The sequence below is a fragment of the Callithrix jacchus genome, chromosome 18 (assembly GCF_049354715.1).
Source record: "Callithrix jacchus isolate 240 chromosome 18, calJac240_pri, whole genome shotgun sequence".
In the NCBI taxonomy this organism is placed as follows: domain Eukaryota; kingdom Metazoa; phylum Chordata; class Mammalia; order Primates; family Cebidae; genus Callithrix; species Callithrix jacchus.
In genome coordinates this window covers 19,792,012-19,810,395 of record NC_133519.1, presented here as the reverse complement: position 1 = coordinate 19,810,395, position 18,384 = coordinate 19,792,012, and the positions used below count along the sequence as shown (strand labels likewise).

At 53.2% G+C, this 18,384-nt stretch overlaps 1 protein-coding gene and 1 long non-coding RNA gene across 4 annotated transcripts; one reads left to right on the top strand and one right to left on the bottom strand.

Moving 5' to 3' along the window:
* Positions 1-2,301: 2,301 nt before the first annotated feature.
* Positions 2,302-15,237, bottom strand: LOC118149250 (uncharacterized). 3 transcript variants are annotated; one of them, XR_013529453.1, is made up of 4 exons: positions 15,031-15,237; positions 9,277-14,144; positions 3,450-8,816; positions 2,302-2,936 (listed from the first exon to the last, which is right to left on the bottom strand). It is a non-coding gene; the product is annotated as an uncharacterized LOC118149250 (long non-coding RNA). The 3 variants fall into 3 exon arrangements; XR_004736621.3 differs by having other exon boundaries at positions 2,302-8,816; positions 9,277-9,475; positions 11,137-14,144; XR_013529452.1 differs by having other exon boundaries at positions 2,302-8,816; positions 15,113-15,237.
* Positions 7,556-18,381, top strand: VSIG8 (V-set and immunoglobulin domain containing 8). Its single transcript, XM_035280080.3, has 7 exons — positions 7,556-7,740; positions 11,240-11,418; positions 11,858-12,059; positions 12,181-12,402; positions 13,430-13,549; positions 13,976-14,171; positions 15,055-18,381. Exons 1-7 carry the CDS (start codon positions 7,692-7,694, stop codon positions 15,329-15,331), a joined length of 1,245 nt encoding a protein of 414 aa, XP_035135971.1. The 5' UTR covers positions 7,556-7,691; the 3' UTR covers positions 15,332-18,381.
* The last annotated feature ends 3 nt before the right edge of the window (positions 18,382-18,384 follow it).

Here is an 18,384-nt window from a genome sequence, read left to right as displayed (position 1 = left end):
AGCCGAGCCTACAGAGTAAGGCTAGGGCCTGAAGACAAAGAAAGCAGAAAATGGGCATTCTTTTGAGGACTCTAGTGGGTTCCTAGGACCTTCAGTGGGGGTGCTTTCTGCGGAAGAGGTTTCAGCTTTCCCCTTCTCATGCTCAGAGGTGGAGATGGGGAGCTCCGTGTACCCATCTAAGCTACTGAATCAGCACAGGTCTGTGTGAAAGGCTGTAAGAGATAAGCAGGAAGGACAGTTTGCCACACTGTCTTTGTTAACATAAAGCCTTTTTTCTAGTGCCCACACTATTATTGACATTGTTATATGGATAGCTGATCTTTTCATATCTATTTTTTGCATTATTTTATGTATAAAGGTACATGTTAGCTTCTTGAGGACTTCCCAGCCCCTGTCTTCTGCCTTGGGAGGTTTTCCAGCCCTTATAGTGTCAGACCGAACTAGTCCACTCTAGAGAATCTAGGTGTTAGGCTCCCTGCTGGGGCAGTAAGTCAGATCTGCCGGCAGCTGCCTCCCAGGCACGTGCCTCTGGCTCCTGGCTGGGCTCAATGCCCTACCTGCCCACATGTGCCTGCTGCCCACACCACGCTCTGCTGTGGCTTGGAGGTGGCCTCAGTACTTTTGCACCAGCTGCAGAAGGAGCTCCAGCTGGAAGTGACTCAGCAGCTGCCCTGGTAGCTAAGCCATGCTGTCTCTGATTCAGTGGGGTGCTGGGATGCCCTTTACTACCCCTGAAAGCCTAAGCACCCTCACCTGTGACTCAAATCACAGCTGGACATTACTTGGTCTCAGTAAAAGCGTCTGGATTAGGGTCAGATGAAAGGGGCTGAGAGAGTTCAAAGACAGACAAGGCTTTCAGGGTGAGGAAGAGTGGCTGCGGTTTAAGTGATCGTGGAAGGAGACGCTGGAGCCTCAGACAAGAAGTCTGGATTTGTGGGCTATGGAGGCTCAGGGACAGTGAGCTCCTCACTCTATTTCTCACTCTCTCTCCTCCTAACTGCTGTTTCTGCAAAGAATGGGAGCTGGTGGAGAACTGTGGAAGAAGCAGATGGCTCACTCCAGACCATAGGTCTGTTCCCCTCCTGGACTGCTGCCTACGGCAACCTGCCTCCCCTACCAGACTCTGAGATATGTCAGGGGAAACCAAGCCAAGGTTACCTGGAAGGTCCTCATTTCTGACACCGTAGAGTTATTCTTGATTTGTCTGGCTTTAAATAGCTCAGACCTTTCCTCTCTCCTGCTCCCAAATCTCACATCCTTCCCAGTTGGGACATTCTCCTTGAGGTACAAGCTCCGTGTTTCTTTTTGCATTCTCACCTATGTCCTCTTAAGAGAGGGGTCATCTCATCTCAATGCCCTTGACGACTTTGAGGCTGGCCAGGAGTAGGGTTGAGATTTTAGATGCTTTCTCAGAAGAACCAGAAACAAGAGTCAGAAGGGGCTGAATGGGAGTGGGGAGCAGAAAGGCTGGGCCTGGAAGAAACTGTCCAGAGCCAATGAGCTTTTCTGTCCCTGGGTAGGGGGGATGGACACCAAATCTTAGAATCTCAAAGCAGAAAGAGACCCCGAAGAGTCTCTGATGCTTGAATCTCCTTTGTAAACTCTAGTCAAATGGTTGGACAGTCTGAGCTTGTGCATCCTGAGACAGGGCACTCACTACCTCAAAATGCAACCCAAACCATCTCGGATCAGCCCTGATGTCCAGGAGGTTCTTCACACTGAGTCAATATGTCTTCCTGTGAATCCAATGCGTGGACCTAGTTCTGCTCTTTGGGACCACACAAGACGAGGCCAGGTTCTTTTTACACAACATCTCTTCAGATACCGTCTACCCGGCCGCTGTGCAGGCTGACCCTGAGGGGAAGCGCCTGTCATTCTGGAATCACAGGGCTATGCCGAGCTTTTCAGGGAGGGGTTGTTGAGGGGAGGAAACTGGGAGAAGTGGGGAATCTTCAACTTTATCCCTTGGGCTGGGCCTGCTGCCCTCCTGCCAGGTAATACTTCTGCTGTCCCTGAAGCCCTGGCAGAGCTGTGTTGGCTCTGAACCCCGCCCCTGTGGCACCACCTTCCCCTTGATGCCTTCTATCCTAGCGTCCAGGAAACACGAAACAAACAGAGGGCAGAGAGGATTGGTCAGGACGGGCTTCATGAGAAAGGCTCCGAAGGAGACATACACCGTCTGCAGCTTTGTCCCACACATCTTCCTGGGCAACTGCCAGTGGGGCAGGGCAGGCCCGGGCCACCCTGCAGGTCGAGGGGACCACAGTTCCCCTCTGTGGATATGTGTTTTGGGAATCCAGATGACAAAATCAAAATTAAATTTTATTTCTACAAATTAAGTCAAAGTCCCATTGGACCTGTGGATTAATTCATCACAGTTTCTCTCTCCGTAAACAGACAGACACATGGTTCAGCAATCAATTTGGTTGCTTAATCCACCCAAGGGCCTGGCTCTGATCCCTGTGAGGTGCTCTGGTGTTCTGGGTAGAAGGTCCCAAGAAATTCTGTTCTCAAGGATCTTCCTTAATCATCAGCGGTCACTCCTGGCTTTGCTTCTCTCAGTCCATGTCTGGCAGGGACCTGGTTTACTTACCAAGCCCAGAAATATTCCCCTGGCCACTTCGCTCCACCCCCTACTCCTTTCTGTGGCACGCCATTTTAGTTGTCCTTCAGATCTTGGCTTAAACATCATTGCCACTAGGCCAGGGGCCTCCCACATATTACTGCAGCTTACCACATTGAGGGCCAGGAGCCATTTCCCCATCAGATGGGGTTCTCTGTAAGAATAGAGACTGAGCCTCCTTAACTGCCATTTCCCCAGGGCCTAGCCTAAAGCCTGGCTGCTTGCTGAATGAATGGAGATTCTGCAGGATGTGGCTGGTCTTGGCAAGGTGAAAACACCTTTATCTTCAGAGCCTCTTCATTCTTGCTGAGGCCTGTCAACAGGAAATCACATACGCTTTTCAAGCGATTTCTTCTTGCGTCCACCCATTTCTTGCTAACAGTTCAGCTGGTGGTGTTCAATCGCCTCCCTTTGCTCTTGTGCTCTGCTGATGTAGTGACAGTGCCAGCCACTCCTTTACTTGATGGGGACTGTGTGTGTGCTGCTTGCTCTTCTGAGTCTGTCAGCTTCAGGACATTGCTTGATGGGGGAGATGTGGGCATATCCAGGCTCATCCTAGAATCCCGCTTTTTCTGAAGTGTACCAGTCAGAACCACTGAGGCTTGGGAAACCTGAGCAAGGGTCTGGGGAGTCCCTGTGTCACCTGTGTTCACGGCTCTTCCCTGCCAGCCTTGATTTGAGCCTCAGTCTCGAACCCAACCCACACCCTCAAACTTAACCCCACGTGTTGATCTCATCTCTCTCTGTAACCAGAACCCGATGTTGTCCCAGCACCACCCATGCAACCTCTGAGCCCCCTGCCCTTCTCATGCAACCATGGCCTCACCTGGCAGACCTCCACCTCCAAATCGTCACTGAAAGCCGGGTGGATGGACAGCAGCTGCAAGGCTCCTTGGCTTCTCTGTGACTCTCTGCCTATTCATAGTCTCTCACTGCTGCTTCTCCCAGGGTCTTGCCTCAGAGGTTTCCTCTGCAGGCAACTCCTCCCTGGGTGCTGCAGGGCGAGCCCTGGGCTGCATGGGGACTTGGGAGAGGGGGCTGAGGAGCTTGCTGACTGCGTGCGGAGGAGCCTAGAAAGGGTTAAGTTCAGGGCCGGCGCGGTGGCTCACGCCTGTAATCCCAGCACTTTGGGAGGCCTAGGTGGGTGGATCATGAGGTCAAGAGATCGAGACCATCCTGGTCAACATGGCGAAACCCCATCTCTACTAAAAATACAAAAAAATTAGCTGGGCATGGTGGAGCGTGCCTATAATCCCAGCTACTCAGGAGGCTGAGGCAGGAGAATTGCCTGAACCCAGGAGGCGGAGGTTGTGGTGAGCTGAGATTGCACCATTGCACTCCAGCCTGGATAACAAGAGTGAAATTCCATCTCAAATAAAAAAAAAAAAGGGTTAAGTTCCAGTGCCAGCCAAGGTAGGGGTTGTGGGGAGCTTGACTGAGCCTGAGCCCAGGGAGTCTGGCGGCCAGTGAGAGGGGTTGGGGTGGGCAGGCCCAGGCAGAGGAGGGCAGGGCTTAGAGGAGCTGGGTGGAGTTGCCGTGAAAGGGACTTTGGAGGAAGAGTCGGCAGGCCAAGCCCTCTGCCTGCCCTTCCCGAAAATGTTCTGGGGCTGGGCTGCACTCATCCTGGAAGCAGTCTCTGGACTTCCCTGGGTTTCTGTCCAGCCTCTTTCTACCTCCTGCATCTCCCTGTTTACTCCTTTCTAGACCTGTCTTTAGCTTTCTGTGACTGTCTTAGAATAGAAGCTAATACCACCCAAACCAGGGCCGTTCTTCCCTGGAGAGTCATGGATTTCTCAGGAAAAAGCAAGGGGCCCTTTTGGAAATTGGTGTTGGGACTCAGCTCATGGCCTGTGCCCCCTGCCTCCTCTGTCTCCCTCTGGGCCTCTGGAGGGGCCATTTAGACCACGTGTGTTTCTGTCTGTCTCTGTCCCAGTCTCTGTCTCTGCCCTATAACACATCACTGTCTCTCCCAATCTCTTTCTTCTCTCTCTCTGGGGCTACAGAGGGAACCCCAGTAGTCTCCTAGATCCAGACCTTTATAAAAGCTGAAAAGGAAGTGGGTGGGGAAATGAGGTGTTTGGGGTGGAGACTGGGTTGGGAAAAATGAGAGGGAGGAGTTGGAATGGGGTCTTCCTAGGAGTGGGGCCCTCTTCCACTGCTGAGGATAAGGCCCAGAGATAATCACAGACGGTGGCTGCTTCCAGAGAGAGGGGACTGTGGGACAGCGACATGTGCTGTGGAAACTATGCTGACACCCCAGTGCCTTCACTCCATCCACAGCCTCCCCACCGCTGCCCTCCCTGAAAATCCTGCAGGGCTCAGGGCATAGGGCTGGAAGGCTGACAGCTTCTTTTACAGGATTCAAATTGCAAGGAGGTAGCAATTAAGCCTCAGAAGGTCAAGGGGAACAACAATGGCACTCTGCCCTTTCAGGCTTTGAAGGACCCCCATGCGGTGCCCCATAAAGGGGCTGTTCTAGGAGCATGTGGGCCCTTAGTTTCTCCCAACTCCTATCTCCCGAGGACTCCAAATGCAGACCGCCCCTCCTCCCACCCAGTGAGACTCCCTCTGTTGGACCCCATCTTCTAGTTCAGTTTGGTGTCAGAGCCCCATTCATCGTCAATAGCTTCCTTCGTTTCCCCAAATGCTTCTCCTGGAGCTTGGCCAGCTGGGGAGCTTTGGTAGTGGAGCAGGACTTCAGAGGGTCCATGCTCTGTGGGATTTGGTGGCCTCATACCCCTTAGATGGGCTCGTGTACCTTTGGCTTCCTCCTCAAAGTCTTGAGACCCCAGTCAACATGTGCCACCGGTAGTCTCCCCACACTAAGGGGTGAAAATTCGAGCCAAACCTGGATTGAGCAGATGGAGGCTGAAGTCTGTCTATATCAGAAATAAAACCTCATCTTCAATTCTCATCAACTCCCGCTGCTTACATGTCTTTAAACCATGTTCCAACCTAACCGTAGCCTATTTCAACGTGAGTCTCAAGCTCAGTTCTAACCCAGTGGTCACCCCAATCCTAAATCAGTCTAAACCCAGCCTTTGATTTAGTCCTAGCTGTGTCCCCAGGCAGAGCTGTACATGAAACTGAAACTCTATTCCTTCTCATAACACAAATCCCAGCCGTAAACCTTAGCCTCAATTCTGGCTGTATTTCTAACCCTAATCCCAACCTTAGCTCTAATCCCAACCTCAAATCTGACCTCAACCTCATTCATAATTCAACTAACCCCAGACTTAACCCCAGCTCGAACACTAGCCCACATCCAGAACCCAGTTACATCCCAAGCCTGCCCTTCAGTTTTATAAAGCCACCACCTTACTGCTTTCTCTATTCATGGACTCACCTGTTTTCCCTCCCACCCACCCTGACTTTCCATGCTTCTTGTTTGTGAGTGGGTCTAGTAATCCACAGGATCACCGAGACCTCTCTTTGGACCACTCTGGACTGACAGCCTGGGTACCTGGGTATCCCAACTCAGGCCCCAGCTGCCTTGGCTGAATCCCTATGTTTCTCCAGGCCTCTGTTTGCCCATCTGTAAAATGGGGATAATGATCCCTGCTCTTCAAAGGGTGCAGGAAAATCCCATAAACCTAAAAATAAGTAAGGAAATAAAGATATTCATTGTGTACATCTGCCAAGTCTGAGTGCCCTGTTATTGTTGGGGGTTGGGTGCAGGGGTTTGGAACGCAGAGACGCGTGGACTTCTTGTGTTTTCTTAATGTTCTGTCTTATTTTTCCCCAGAGTGATGGGCCCTGGCAGCATCCCTGTGCCCCATAACTCTCCCCAACACTCTTCCCCCTCTGCCTTTTCTGTGCCCCACGATAGGGAAGGGGGACAGTCCCTGACTCCTTCGAGGTAGTCGAGCTACTTACTGAATGGGGTCACTCATGTCCTGACTCCCACCATGGAATCCAGAGAGGCACAGGCACGTTCTGTCCCCCTTAGACCAGCCAACAAGGAGGGCCCTCCACTTGCCCCCTCGCCACCTGCCAGGACCCTCCCCACCCCAGCACCAACCTACCCAGAACTGTGCTGGCTTAGTCAGCCTGATGACCAGTTGAGGTTACGAGGGTCCTTGGTCTCGAGGACCCAGTTAATACTCAGACTGCATTCACCCCCAAGACCTGGCCCCTCTTTCTGGGCAGAGAAGCCAGGACACCAAGCGATCCCTCAAGAAGTTCACTGAGAGGGGCTTAGCCGTCCTCAGAGAGACATCTGGCACAGACATCCTCTCTTCCTCCCACACACACATTGCTGAGGGGTGCACATGCTTCCACAGGGACCCCCTTCCCCTGTCAGTCCTCTTGGCACTGTTCTCTCCAACACTCCCGCACTAGTCCATCAGTCACCCTGGATCCCCTTACACTTGCGGATGGTCTTGAGTCAGGTATGATTGGGGAGCACAGTTCCAGAGGGGCCAGCCAGGAGGAGACTCTGTTCCTGCACACACCCATTCTCTCCTCTTTCAGCTCAGGAGGGGTGACTCCCTTCAAAAGACCTGTGGCCTCTGGGGAAGGTGGGCTGGACATTGCTGGGGAACCCTATGGCCTGGGATCAGGATTAACTCTTCAGGGCCCGGCCACTCTTCCTCCCAAGCCTGGCTTCTCCTTCCTCTTCCCCACTTCCCCCAGGGAAGAAGGCAGCAAATGAGTGGTGAAGGGAGCTCTTGGAAGCTGTAAACGAGGTGACTGTTGTCACCCTGAGGATGTGGCCAGGAGGAAGTGAAGTTTAACAGGTGCCTAATTACAAGTTCCGCTGGCTGTCCTGTGCCACTCTTGGGACAGGGAAGAGCTTGGGTGAGGGCTGGGTAATGCCTGGGTAGGCCACCCTGTCACCCCGCTAATTAGGGTTCCTGGGACTCCTCCCCAAGGCGGTGACTAGGCCCCCTCCCTCCCATAGAAATAACTCCGGCTGCTCCCCAGTCGGGCACTCATTGCACCTTCCTGCCACCCCAGGCAGTGTCTGGGCCCTCAGCTCCCCCTCCCTTCACCCACCCCCTCACACCCACCACCACCAGCCCACGGGATACCCAGCCCAGGCGGAGGCAACACCAAGCCTAGAGACATGGGAGCTGGAGGAGCATTCCACCTACTGCTTGTGTGCCTGAGCCCAGGTACGGGGCTGGGCAGTGGGCAGAGACAGCCAGCATGAGGCTAGGTGGGCACGAACGGTGCAGCAAGGGCTCACAGGGGAGCCTGAAGCTGCCTGAGGTGCCTGGAGGGGTGCTGCCCACCCTTGCCCTGCTGCAGCCGGATGTGGGTATTGCCAGGGGTCCTCTCCCCAGGAGAGCCTGTGCCTGAGGATCAGGGTGGGTGTCTGTGGTGTGAGGGTCTTTGAGTGGATCTTTGCATGTCCCCTGTGGGGCTCACACATGTGCGCAGGTGCCCTGCAAGCTCATGCTGTGCCTGGAAGGACAGGGATTACTCTGTGGGAGCTGGAGGTGGGGTAGGAGGAGGAACCTGGGAAGGATAAATTTTCATCAGACTGTGTGCTATTCCCAGGGCGACTTCTCTTCCAAGGCCAGGTCCAAGGGGCAGGGGAGTCACTTGCCTTGAAAGGGCAAGAGACTAAGGCTGGCGTAAGTCTGAGTGATTGATTGCTTCCATTGTGGCCAATGAGAGCTCAGCTCTGGGCCCTGTGTGCTATGAGAGTTCCAGAATAGTGCCCCATGCCAGGATGAGGCCTGAGGGTGGCAGGGATGGCAACTCCAGAAACCTCTCACCCCACCAGGACAGGTCTGCAGAGCAGGGCTCAAGTTTGGACATGGTAGCTTCCTGCCCAGGTTGTGGTGAGTCCCACCAAGGGACATTGTGTGCCGACATCACTGAGTCCCTCCTGTGGTCTGGATTTGGGATGAAGGGGCACGAAAGAGGAGTGTGTGTGTGGGGTGCATTTTCAGCTTTTGTGTGAGCGTGAATGTGTATGTGAGTGTATGCACCTGTGTGGGAATGATGACATTTCTGGCAGGATAGCCGCAGCCCTCTCTGTCTGGTGAGAGCAGGGCTGGCGGAGTCCACTTGGGAGGCTCCAGCTGTGCTGTGGGGATCTGGACATCCCCCTGTGCGGTGCGTCAATGGGTGTGCGAGGACACTTGGTGCTGACTGCATTCACGCTTCAATACCCTCAGCTGGAGCTGCCTTTTCTCCACTCCCTTACCTCCAGAGGGAGGGTCAGGAGTTCTGGAAGCACCTGAGGATTCAGAAAGAATTTATAAGCAGAGAATAGGCACCACTATTGAGAGGACACCCCGTAAAGCACGGCCAGCCTCTGGTGCTTTTGTGGGGGGCAAAGAATCACCACCATGTGATTCCTCCATTCCCCTTCCTCCTCAAGTCTGCCACCCAGCTCTCTCCCACCCTGACTTTCTTCCCTCTCTAGCCTCTCCCCTCTCATTCCCTGTAGCACTTCCTTAATGCTACAGCAAGAGGAATCAAGGTGAGACACTAGGAACAACTTCCCAAGGAGAGGGAGGGGTGCGGAAAGTCTGGAACCCTTGGGAGGAGGTTGAGAATACTTCTAAGGAGATAGAAAAGCTGGGTGAGGCTCCCTGGCCTGGGACAATTGAAGAAGCTCTCAGCCTGGTGCAGGGCAGAGGTGCATTTCTTCCAGCCTGTCCCTCTTTCCCAAGCCCCTCTCCCTGAATGCTTACCCTCCTGCCTGGCAGGCTCCTATGGCATGGAGAGAGTCCTCCCTGCGTGGGTGCTTCCAGCGGCTCTTCTCCAGGGTGGAGCCTCTCCTCTCAGCCGAGTTCTGGCTCATCCCTGGCTTGCCTTGAGCCACTTCAGGATCTGGCAGATGGCAGCAGGATCCTTATCTCAGGAATGAGCTGTTGTTCTCTTGGCCTGGGGCTGGAAGAGGCATCACCAGGTCCCGTTAGAGCCCCAACAGCCAGCCTGCCTGCTCTGGGCTGCCTTGGAGTCTAGCCGGGTTAGGACAGGGCTGATGGTCCAGCCAGTTTTCCTAGGAGGGAAGTTCAGAGATCCCTGAGGTGTTGAGAGTGTTGAGAGTGCCTTTGCTGGCCTCGCTGAAGCCAGGCTAAGCCTTCCTGGCAGGGCTTCCATGGATATGTCTGGTCTTGAAAGAACACACACAGGGACTATATGAACACAGTGGGTGTGTCTTTTGAATCAGTATGTTCTGTGTTTATGTGCAGATTGTGTCTGTGTCTGTATGAATCTAATAGTGTCTCTGTGTGTAGGAAGGTGGGGCCACCTAGGTATGTATCTGCATTTTGAAGGCTTGTAAGAGTGGACCACGTGTTGCTTTGTTTGCCTGTGACTGTAATTGTGTGTGTGCATGTGTGAAATCTCTAAGTGTAAACGTGGTCCTGAGCCACAGAATGATAGAACAGAATGATTACTGAGACCTGGGGCTGTGACTCCAGAAGACATGTTGACTCAAAAAAGAAAGTGGACAGAGAGTGTGTGAGGCCTGGTGAGGGGCCTGCAGAGGCAGGGTTGCTAGAGACTGGGTGGTGGAGTACAGAGTCCAGGGTGGGGCCCTAGCTACGCACCCTCGGTCTTATCCCTCTCTGGGTCCAACCGGTTGGGCATAGGCTTGCCTGGGGCTTCAGGGTAGGGAGGGACAGGAGCTCAGTCCTGAGCTCCTGGGTCCTGGGATCCTGGCTCCTCACCCAGGATTGCCTGCCACTGATTCAGTGGCAGGAGGGGCCTCACTGGGAGCCAGCTTGTGGGGGTGGCTGCATGTGAGCCACACAATCACATAAGAGGAAGCACACACAGTCCACAGTGCTGTGTAGTCACGAAAGAGTCACACTGTTCTACAGATACCTGTGGCCACAGTCCCAGGCACACACAATCACTCACTATCTCACATGAACACAGCCAGGCTCCTGGTCACAGCTGCCCACTGTCATGCACAAGCATGCACTGTCACTTTTAAGCACTTACATAGCCTCATATGGTCACACACCACTGTATAGAACCACATAGAGGCATACAGACACAGACACATGCTGTCATACACATGCGTGTACACACATGCCGTACACACATGGACACATGCAGTCTTCGGCTTCTCAGGCTGGAGAGGAGCCCCAGAAGCCATTGTAACCATCCTGCTGCCTCTGGACAGGAGCACCTCACTCAGCCCAGACAGGTGACATTTAACCAGCCAGGCTCTTCTATCAGAGCATTTGACACCTCTGTGTGTACCACATGCCTTCACACACACACACACACACACACACACACACACAAGCACATCCGCACTATCACATAAATATACAAGCAGATATGCTACATGGTCATATACATGAATAACCTCACAGTACACAGAGGCAGTCACAAATAGTCATAAACATACAATGTACATGTATACATATTCATACATGCATACACATAATCATATACATACAAGCATACATAACGGCTGTATATAACAGCTATACGTATAGCTCCATGTGTAACATATAGTTGTTACATGCCTATAAAAATTCATGCACACACATATACGCACCCACTAAAAAGCCCTTTTTGTGAAAGCTGACCTCTGGGTGCAGTGAACAGCAGATGTGAAGGGAAGGGATGATGCTGACTCCTCCTGAAGCCCTAGATCTGCAGCTACCACTCGTTTTCTCTGCCCTCCCCCAGCACTGCTGTCTGCTGTGCGGATCAACGGGGATGGACAGGAGGTCCTGTACCTGGCAGAAGGTGATAATGTGAGGCTGGGCTGCCCCTATGTCCTGGACCCTGAGGACTATGGTCCCAATGGGCTGGATATCGAGTGGATGCAGGTCAACTCAGACCCCGCCCACCACCGAGAGAACGTGGTGAGTGCTGGGCACTGGGATCTTCTTCCTCTGTGCTTCCTGATGTCTACCTGTTAGACAGCCAACATCCCAAGGGGAGAAGAAAACTAAGTCTTTGAACCTCCCCCAAGGCCTCTCAGGGAATGGGGCAATGGGGACGAGAGCTCTGCAACTGTGAATTAAGCTAGCCAGTTAGTCTTCCTCCTCCCGCCCCATTCTAAAGGGAAGATAAGGTACAGTCTCTGCCTTCAAAAAGTTCCCAGTCTGACCGTATACTTTTCCAATTGTTTGATCTCCTCAGTTTTGTAAGAGGTCAGTGGATCAGGCATGATCATTCTCATTTTTCAGTTGAGAAAACGGAGTCTCAGAGAAGTTCAGTGAATTGCCCAAAGTAGCCAAACCCACATGGCCCTCCTCGGCTCTGCCTGTTTCACCACCTGTTCTCCTCTCCTCTTCACAGTTCCTTAGTTACCAGGACAAGAGGATCAATCATGGCAACCTTCCCCATCTGCAGCAGAGGGTCCGCTTTGCAGCCTCGGACCCGAGCCAGTACGATGCCTCCATCAACCTCATGAACCTGCAGGTATCTGATACAGCCACCTATGAATGCCGGGTGAAGAAGACCACCATGGCCACCCGGAAGGTCATTGTCACTGTCCAAGGTATGGCAAGACTCCTCTGAGCTCCTCTTCCCCTGGCTTCAGAGCCAAGGGCAGCTTGGTTGCTGTGAGCCTGGCTGTCTCTCTGCTGGGCCCTGGCTTACAATTGTCTGCCTCCTTGCAGCACGACCCGCAGTGCCCATGTGCTGGACTGAAGGCCACATGACATATGGCAACGACGTGGTGCTGAAGTGCTATGCCAATGGGGGCTCCCAGCCCCTCTCTTACAAGTGGGCCAAGATCAGTGGGCACCATTACCCCTATCGAGCTGGGTCGTACATCTCCCAGCACAGCTACCACTCTGAGCTGTCCTACCAGGAGTCCTTCCACAACTCCATAAGCCAAGGTGAGAGGGCCCTGGGCGAGGGTGGTGTGGGGATGAGTGGAAGATCAGGGACTCTGGGACCTTGTTGGGGTTTCCTTGGGTGGCCTCAAGTCAAACCTGGAACCCCTGTGGGAGACCCTCCTTCTGTGCCTGCCCCAGCAGCTGCTATATATATATATTTCTGCCTCCCAGGTTCAGGTGATTCTCCTGCCTCAGCCTCCCAGATAGCTGGGATTATAGGCACACACCACCACACCTGGCTAATTTTTGTATTTTTAGTAGAAACAGGGTTTCACTGTGTTAGCCAGGCTGGTCTCGAACTCCTGACCTCAGGTGATCCACCCGCCTCAGCCTCCCAAAGTGCTAGGATTACAGGTGTGAGCCATGGCGCTGAGGCCTAGCAGCTGCTATTGAGGGGAGATGATAAGGCAAATGTGCAGAGTCAGTCAAAAGCAATATGGCGAATTTGGAGAGAGTCTCAGGCAGAGCTAGGCTTGAATCCTGACAGGGGCACTGACTGGCTGCAAGTCTAAAGCAAGCGGCTTACCCTCCCTGTGCCTTGATTTCTTCATATATGGAAAGGGAATACTAATATATACCTTTCATAAGCATACAAGGGTTAAATGGGGGAGGGGGAGGTGTGTAAAGCTCCTAGTACACAGAGAAGCTGAAAAGATTCAACCAAAGAATAATAGAGCTAGGGGGGATGTTAGAGTTCCGCTGGTCTAATCCTGTCCTCACTGGACAAAGGAGGAGACCAAGGCTCAGAGAGGGGACCTATTTCCCTAAGGTCACAAGCAAATTAATGGTGTTTCCGTCTTGCTGCTGGGAGAGGGGTCTTCCTTGCATCTCTGTCACAGCAGGGGGAAGGTGACTCTCCTGGAGAGTGGAGTGGATGTGTGTGTGTGTGTGTGTGTGTGCGCGCGGACTTGTACACACATGCATAAGTCTTCCCTTCTTCCGGAGTGGGTGTCCCATCCCCCACCCTGCAGGGACTGAGGTTGGGGTGGGAGCTCTCAGAGACCAGGCCTCTCCACTTCACTTTCAGGCCTGAACAATGGGGACCTGGTGTTGAAGGATATCTCCAGAGCAGATGATGGGCTGTATCAGTGCACAGTGGCCAACAACGTGGGCTATAGTGTTTGCGTGGTGGAGGTGAAGGTCTCAGGTAGGTGCAGCAGCCTTAGGGGCTGAGTGGTTGGGCGGGTTGAACTGGAGGTGGCTGGGTTTTAGTTCAGAGCCTCAGCTGCTTCTGCTTTTCCACTGCCATCCATTTGCCAATGGGGACTCCCATCTCCTCTCCTGCAAGTGGGCCAAGATCAGTGGGTACAACTACCCCTATGGAGCGGGGTCTCACCTTCCCAGCACAGCTTCCACTCTGCGTTGTGCTGGAAGCCCTGGGAGAAGCATGCTGACACAAGGAGTTAACTTGCATCTCCCCATATCTTCCCCACTGCCTGTCCCAGGGCTCAGAGACCCCCTGGGTCCCTCTGCTTCTTTCCCACTAACCCCTGCCCTGGCACCTCCTGGTCCTGGTCCTCAGGCACCTGCCATGCTGTGTGAAAGCCTGACCAGCCTCCACTTCTCTCCACAGACTCCCGGCGTGTAGGCGTGATCATCGGCGCGGTGCTGGGCTCTCTGCTGGCGCTGGGCTGCCTGGCCGTAGGCATCTGGGGGCTCGTCTGCTGCTGCTGCGGGGGTTCCGGGGGCGTCGCCCGCGGTGCCTTCGGCTACAGCAACGGCGGCGGGGTCGGCGGAGGGGCCTGCGGCGACTTGGCTAGTGAGATCAGGTAAAACCTGATGCATGCTGCATGCTGCTGTGCGGCGGGGAACCGGCGCCCTGCTCGCCTCACTCCTGCCTGCCAGCGGCCGGCTGGGCCCCCCACCCCAACCCTGCCCGCCATCGCCACGGAGTGCTGGGACTGCGGCATGTCGACCTGCCACCCAACGCATGGCTTTTCCCTCCCCCTTCCACCCCCGTCTTCACCTCTGCTTCCTGCCCTCCATTTCCCTCCTGCCTTGCACCTGTCTGTCTGTCTTGTCTAGACTGTAAGCTCCTGGAGGGCAGGGCCTGCGTTTCTTCATGTTTCCCCTGTACTACGCTGGTGAGAACTTTGACGTGATTATTTAAGAAGAGCTAATGATAAGAATAGTGCTAATTACTTATATTAGAAGCAAACTAGAAATAAAAATAGAACAAGTCTAGCAGTGCTAATGATTGCAATGCCTCGGGGATGGAGGGAAAGATGGAGAAGATTGAGGGGCAGGAGGTGAGAAAGAGAGAGAGAGATTGCACGTGCAAGGGCAGGGCTAGCTAAGGAAAGAAGAAGAGGAAAAGCAGCTCCTTCTGGATCTCTACTAGAGGCGATCGCCCTGCGAAACATCAGTAAGGGGTTGGATGGCCCTGGAGGGGGCTGCCTGCGGGGCTGTCCAGATTCGCGCGGACAGGCCCTGTCTGGAGGATGGGGATGGTGGCTCTGGGACCGCTGCAGGGTCGCCGGCCCAGGAAGAGGCAGGAAGGAGAGTAGGTGGAGGCCGAGGGAGAGAGGCGAGGGCAGGTGGAGGGAGGTGCGGGAGACCAGAGGTTGCCAAGAGCCCCCGGCTCTGCCCAGGCCGTGCCCACGCCGCGCCGCGGAGCAGCCAGCTCACCCGCCCGCCTGTTGTTTTCCACAGAGAGGACGCCGTGGCGCCCGGGTGCAAGGCCAGCGGGCGCGGCAGCCGCGTCACCCACCTCCTGGGGTACCCGACGCAGAACGTCAGCCGCTCCTTGCGCCGCAAGTACGCGCCTCCGCCCTGCGGTGGCCCCGAGGACGTGGCCCTGGCGCCCTGCACCGCCTCCGCCGCCGCCTGCGAAGCGGGCCCCTCCCCGGTCTACGTCAAGGTCAAGAGCGCAGAGCCGGCCGACTGTGCCGAGGGGCTGGCGCAGTGCAAGAACGGTCTCCTGGTGTGAGCGCGCCGCCGGGCTGCGCCCTGGCCGGGAGGAGGACGCTGGGCTCTCTGCCTGCAGCTGGGGACACGTCGGGGCTGGTGCCGACCTCGCTCGCCCCAGGCCGCCAGGCGGCTGGGGGTGAAGGCATTTCCCTAAGGAAATGCGTCGGGAGGCAGAGCCTCCTCCCCACAAGTGGGAGGCGGCGGGCGAGGGCGCAGGAAGGCGATCTCGAGCCTTCTCCGCCTCCCCGGGGCCGAAGGCTCTGGGGAGAGGGAGGGAGTAGGAGGCCCAGTCAGTGTCCTAAAGAGGCCGACGACGGAGGCCGGGTGTCCCCAGCCTAAGCAGAGGGCCCCGGGGGCCGGGTGGGTGGGGGTCCGTCTGGACGAATTTTCTGTGTGTGAGGTCTGAGCTCTGAGGCTGCAGTGTTGGCACAATAAAGAAACATTGAGACGTGAGTCCGAAGTGGCTGTCCGCGTTCCACGGAGGTTGGGCACCCGGGTCGGGGGGAGCGGGTCCTGCCCAGGGCCGGGGAGGGTTGCTTCTGTCGCTCCGCCCCGTCCCCGCCCCTCTCCTCCCTCCTTCTGCTTGGATCTCTGGCAATCAGAGCTGGAAGGATCCATCCAATGCTACTCCTTTCAACAACATACAAAGTGCACAGAAAAGGAAAACAGAAAAAAAAAAAAAAAAAAAAAAAGAATTAGGAATATCTATGACCGCAAAATAAACGATCATAGATAAGAGAAACTGGCAAAGTGCAATAGACTTGCCATTTCTAAATATTCAAAATTTTCACGTGTCAATATTTTCTGTTTAGAAAAATGTGCTCTGAAGGTCTAGGGAGGCTTTGTATGTTGTTGAAAGCTGAAAGGAAACTTGTCCTTGGATCACAGAAGACACAGGTACCCCGTGAGATAGAAACAAGGACATGTGGCCGGGCGCGGTGGCTCAAGCCTGTAATCCCAGCACTTTGGGAGGTCGAGGCGGGCGGATCACCAGGTCAAGAGATCGAGACCATCCTGGACAATATGGTGAAACCCCGTCTTTACTAAAAATACAAAAATTAGCTGGGTGTGGTGGCGTGCCCCTGTAGTCCCAGCTGCTTGGGAAGCTGAGGCAGGAGAATTGCTTGAACCTGGGAGGCGGAGGTTGCAGTAAGCCGAGATTGTGCCACTGCACTTCAGCCTGGCGCCTGGCAACAGAGCAAGACTCTTGTCTAAAAAAAAAAAAAAAAGAAAGAAAGAAAGAAAGAAATAAAGAAACAAGGACATGTGAAAATAAGACTACCACCTCTTAGATTAGAAAAAGCCAAGTGCCACAGTTCTAGGGCGCTAGGTGAAGTGCAGGAAGGAGGGGAATCATGTTGATACAGCTTATGTTTTGGAACTCGGAGAGTATGGTAAGTCCCTTCACCTGGATGCTGCCGGGGGTTTACAACAGTTAATTTGTGGCTTTGCTTTTCTTCCCTTGTCTACAGTTGGTCAACTTGTGCAGAGCCCATTCCACAGGGATGTTTGAGAAATACCAAGTGAATGAATGAGTGCGGCAGCATTACTCTATGTTAGAAAAAAAAGTTTTTAGACGTTTTACAGTTACTGCCTTATGCTGGATTATTCTGTGGTTAGAATTTAGGCCTATCAGAAATCCAGCTCGGTCCTCTTACACCCTGAAGTAGTCAGCCATTCCTAGATAGGGATTAACAGGGCTGTTTAGTATCTACTAGCACTTGTTAAACACCTTGTCATATTTACAATGTATTCTGGGGGATGTTTTAGTCATTTTTGGTTAAAAAGTGGAAACCAGTAAACCCTGTTAGAGTTAATAGGTGTGAAAAGCCCTCTCTTGTCTAGTGAGATGGGGAGTGCTTCATAGAAGAGTAATGTTTGAGATAAAGTTCCGAGGACATACTTGCTAAGCAAACAGTAAGTAAGGTGGGCAGTGCTATAGAAGTTCCTCTGTTGATAAAGGGACCAGGTGGTCACACAGCAAGGAGGGGGATGCAGACAGGAAGAGACAGCTCGCCGGGCGCGGTGGCTCACGCCTGTAATACAGCACTTTGGGAGGCCGAGGCGGGTAGATCACGAGGTGAAGAGATCGAGACCATCCTGGTCAACATGGTGAAACCCCATCTCTACTAAAAATACAAAAAATTAGCTGGGCATGGTGGCGCGTGCCTGTAATCCCAGCTACTCGGGAGGCTGAGGCAGGAGAATTGCCTGAACCCAGGAGGCGGAGGTTGCGGTGAGCCGAGATTGTGCCATTGCACTCCAGCCTGGGCAACAAGAGCGAAACTCCATCTCAAAAAAAAAAAAGAAGAAGAAGAAGACACAGCTCTATTAATCCTTCTTTATTCAACATCACCTCTGTTGGGCTTTGGAATCTACTTTGCCAACGCAATGCCCACTCACTTAAATCATGCCCATTCATGATTTAAGAATTTCTAATGTGGAATAGAAATGATTAGTATGAGAAGGTTGGCTGGATTAATTTCTTTTGCTGAGCAAGATTAAACTTAAAAAAACAAAAACAAAAACCAGGTGCGTCCTAAATGCCCAAGATTTAAGAAGGAACCTCATAGCTCAACTGGGTATTCGATGAATGTGAATGATTTTGTATTTGACGAGCTGATGAGGATAACATAGTGACACAGAGGATAGGTGTTTGTACATCTGAATTGTTTGGGCTGTTTCTCATTTTATGTGTAACTTATTTGTATAGCTATTTATAGAGTTCATTTCATGTTAGATTATTTATGCTCTGGTAGCAAAAATATATTTGAAAGGATACAGTTTCTGAAATCAACAGTTTCCTATCTGCTAGGAGACGTGTATCAGGAAAAGTCGTGTGGGTTCTATTATTTCCATGCTAAAACTTGGATGTTACCTTACACTTTGGTCCCTTGTTTCACGGATGTTAGAACTGAGCTTAGACCTCCCTCAGAATCCTTTGGGACTTTGTGCTTCATGTTTTTGGCCTGCCTTGATTTTATCTGCTCATCCTTGATTCTTTCATGCTCTTTGTTTACACTTAACTCTGGAATATTTTGGCGGATATTTTCAATGTACTCTTTAAGTTGG

Excerpts from the sequence above, each read along its gene's own strand:
- VSIG8 (XM_035280080.3), top strand. The coding sequence starts at position 7,692 with ATGGGAGCTGGAGGAGCATTCCACCTACTGCTTGTGTGCCTGAGCCCA. Across the intron at positions 11,419-11,857 it reads CCCACCACCGAGAGAACGTG|TTCCTTAGTTACCAGGACAA; the intron begins GTGAGTGCTGGG and ends TCCTCTTCACAG. Across the intron at positions 12,403-13,429 it reads CCACAACTCCATAAGCCAAG|GCCTGAACAATGGGGACCTG; the intron begins GTGAGAGGGCCC and ends CTTCACTTTCAG.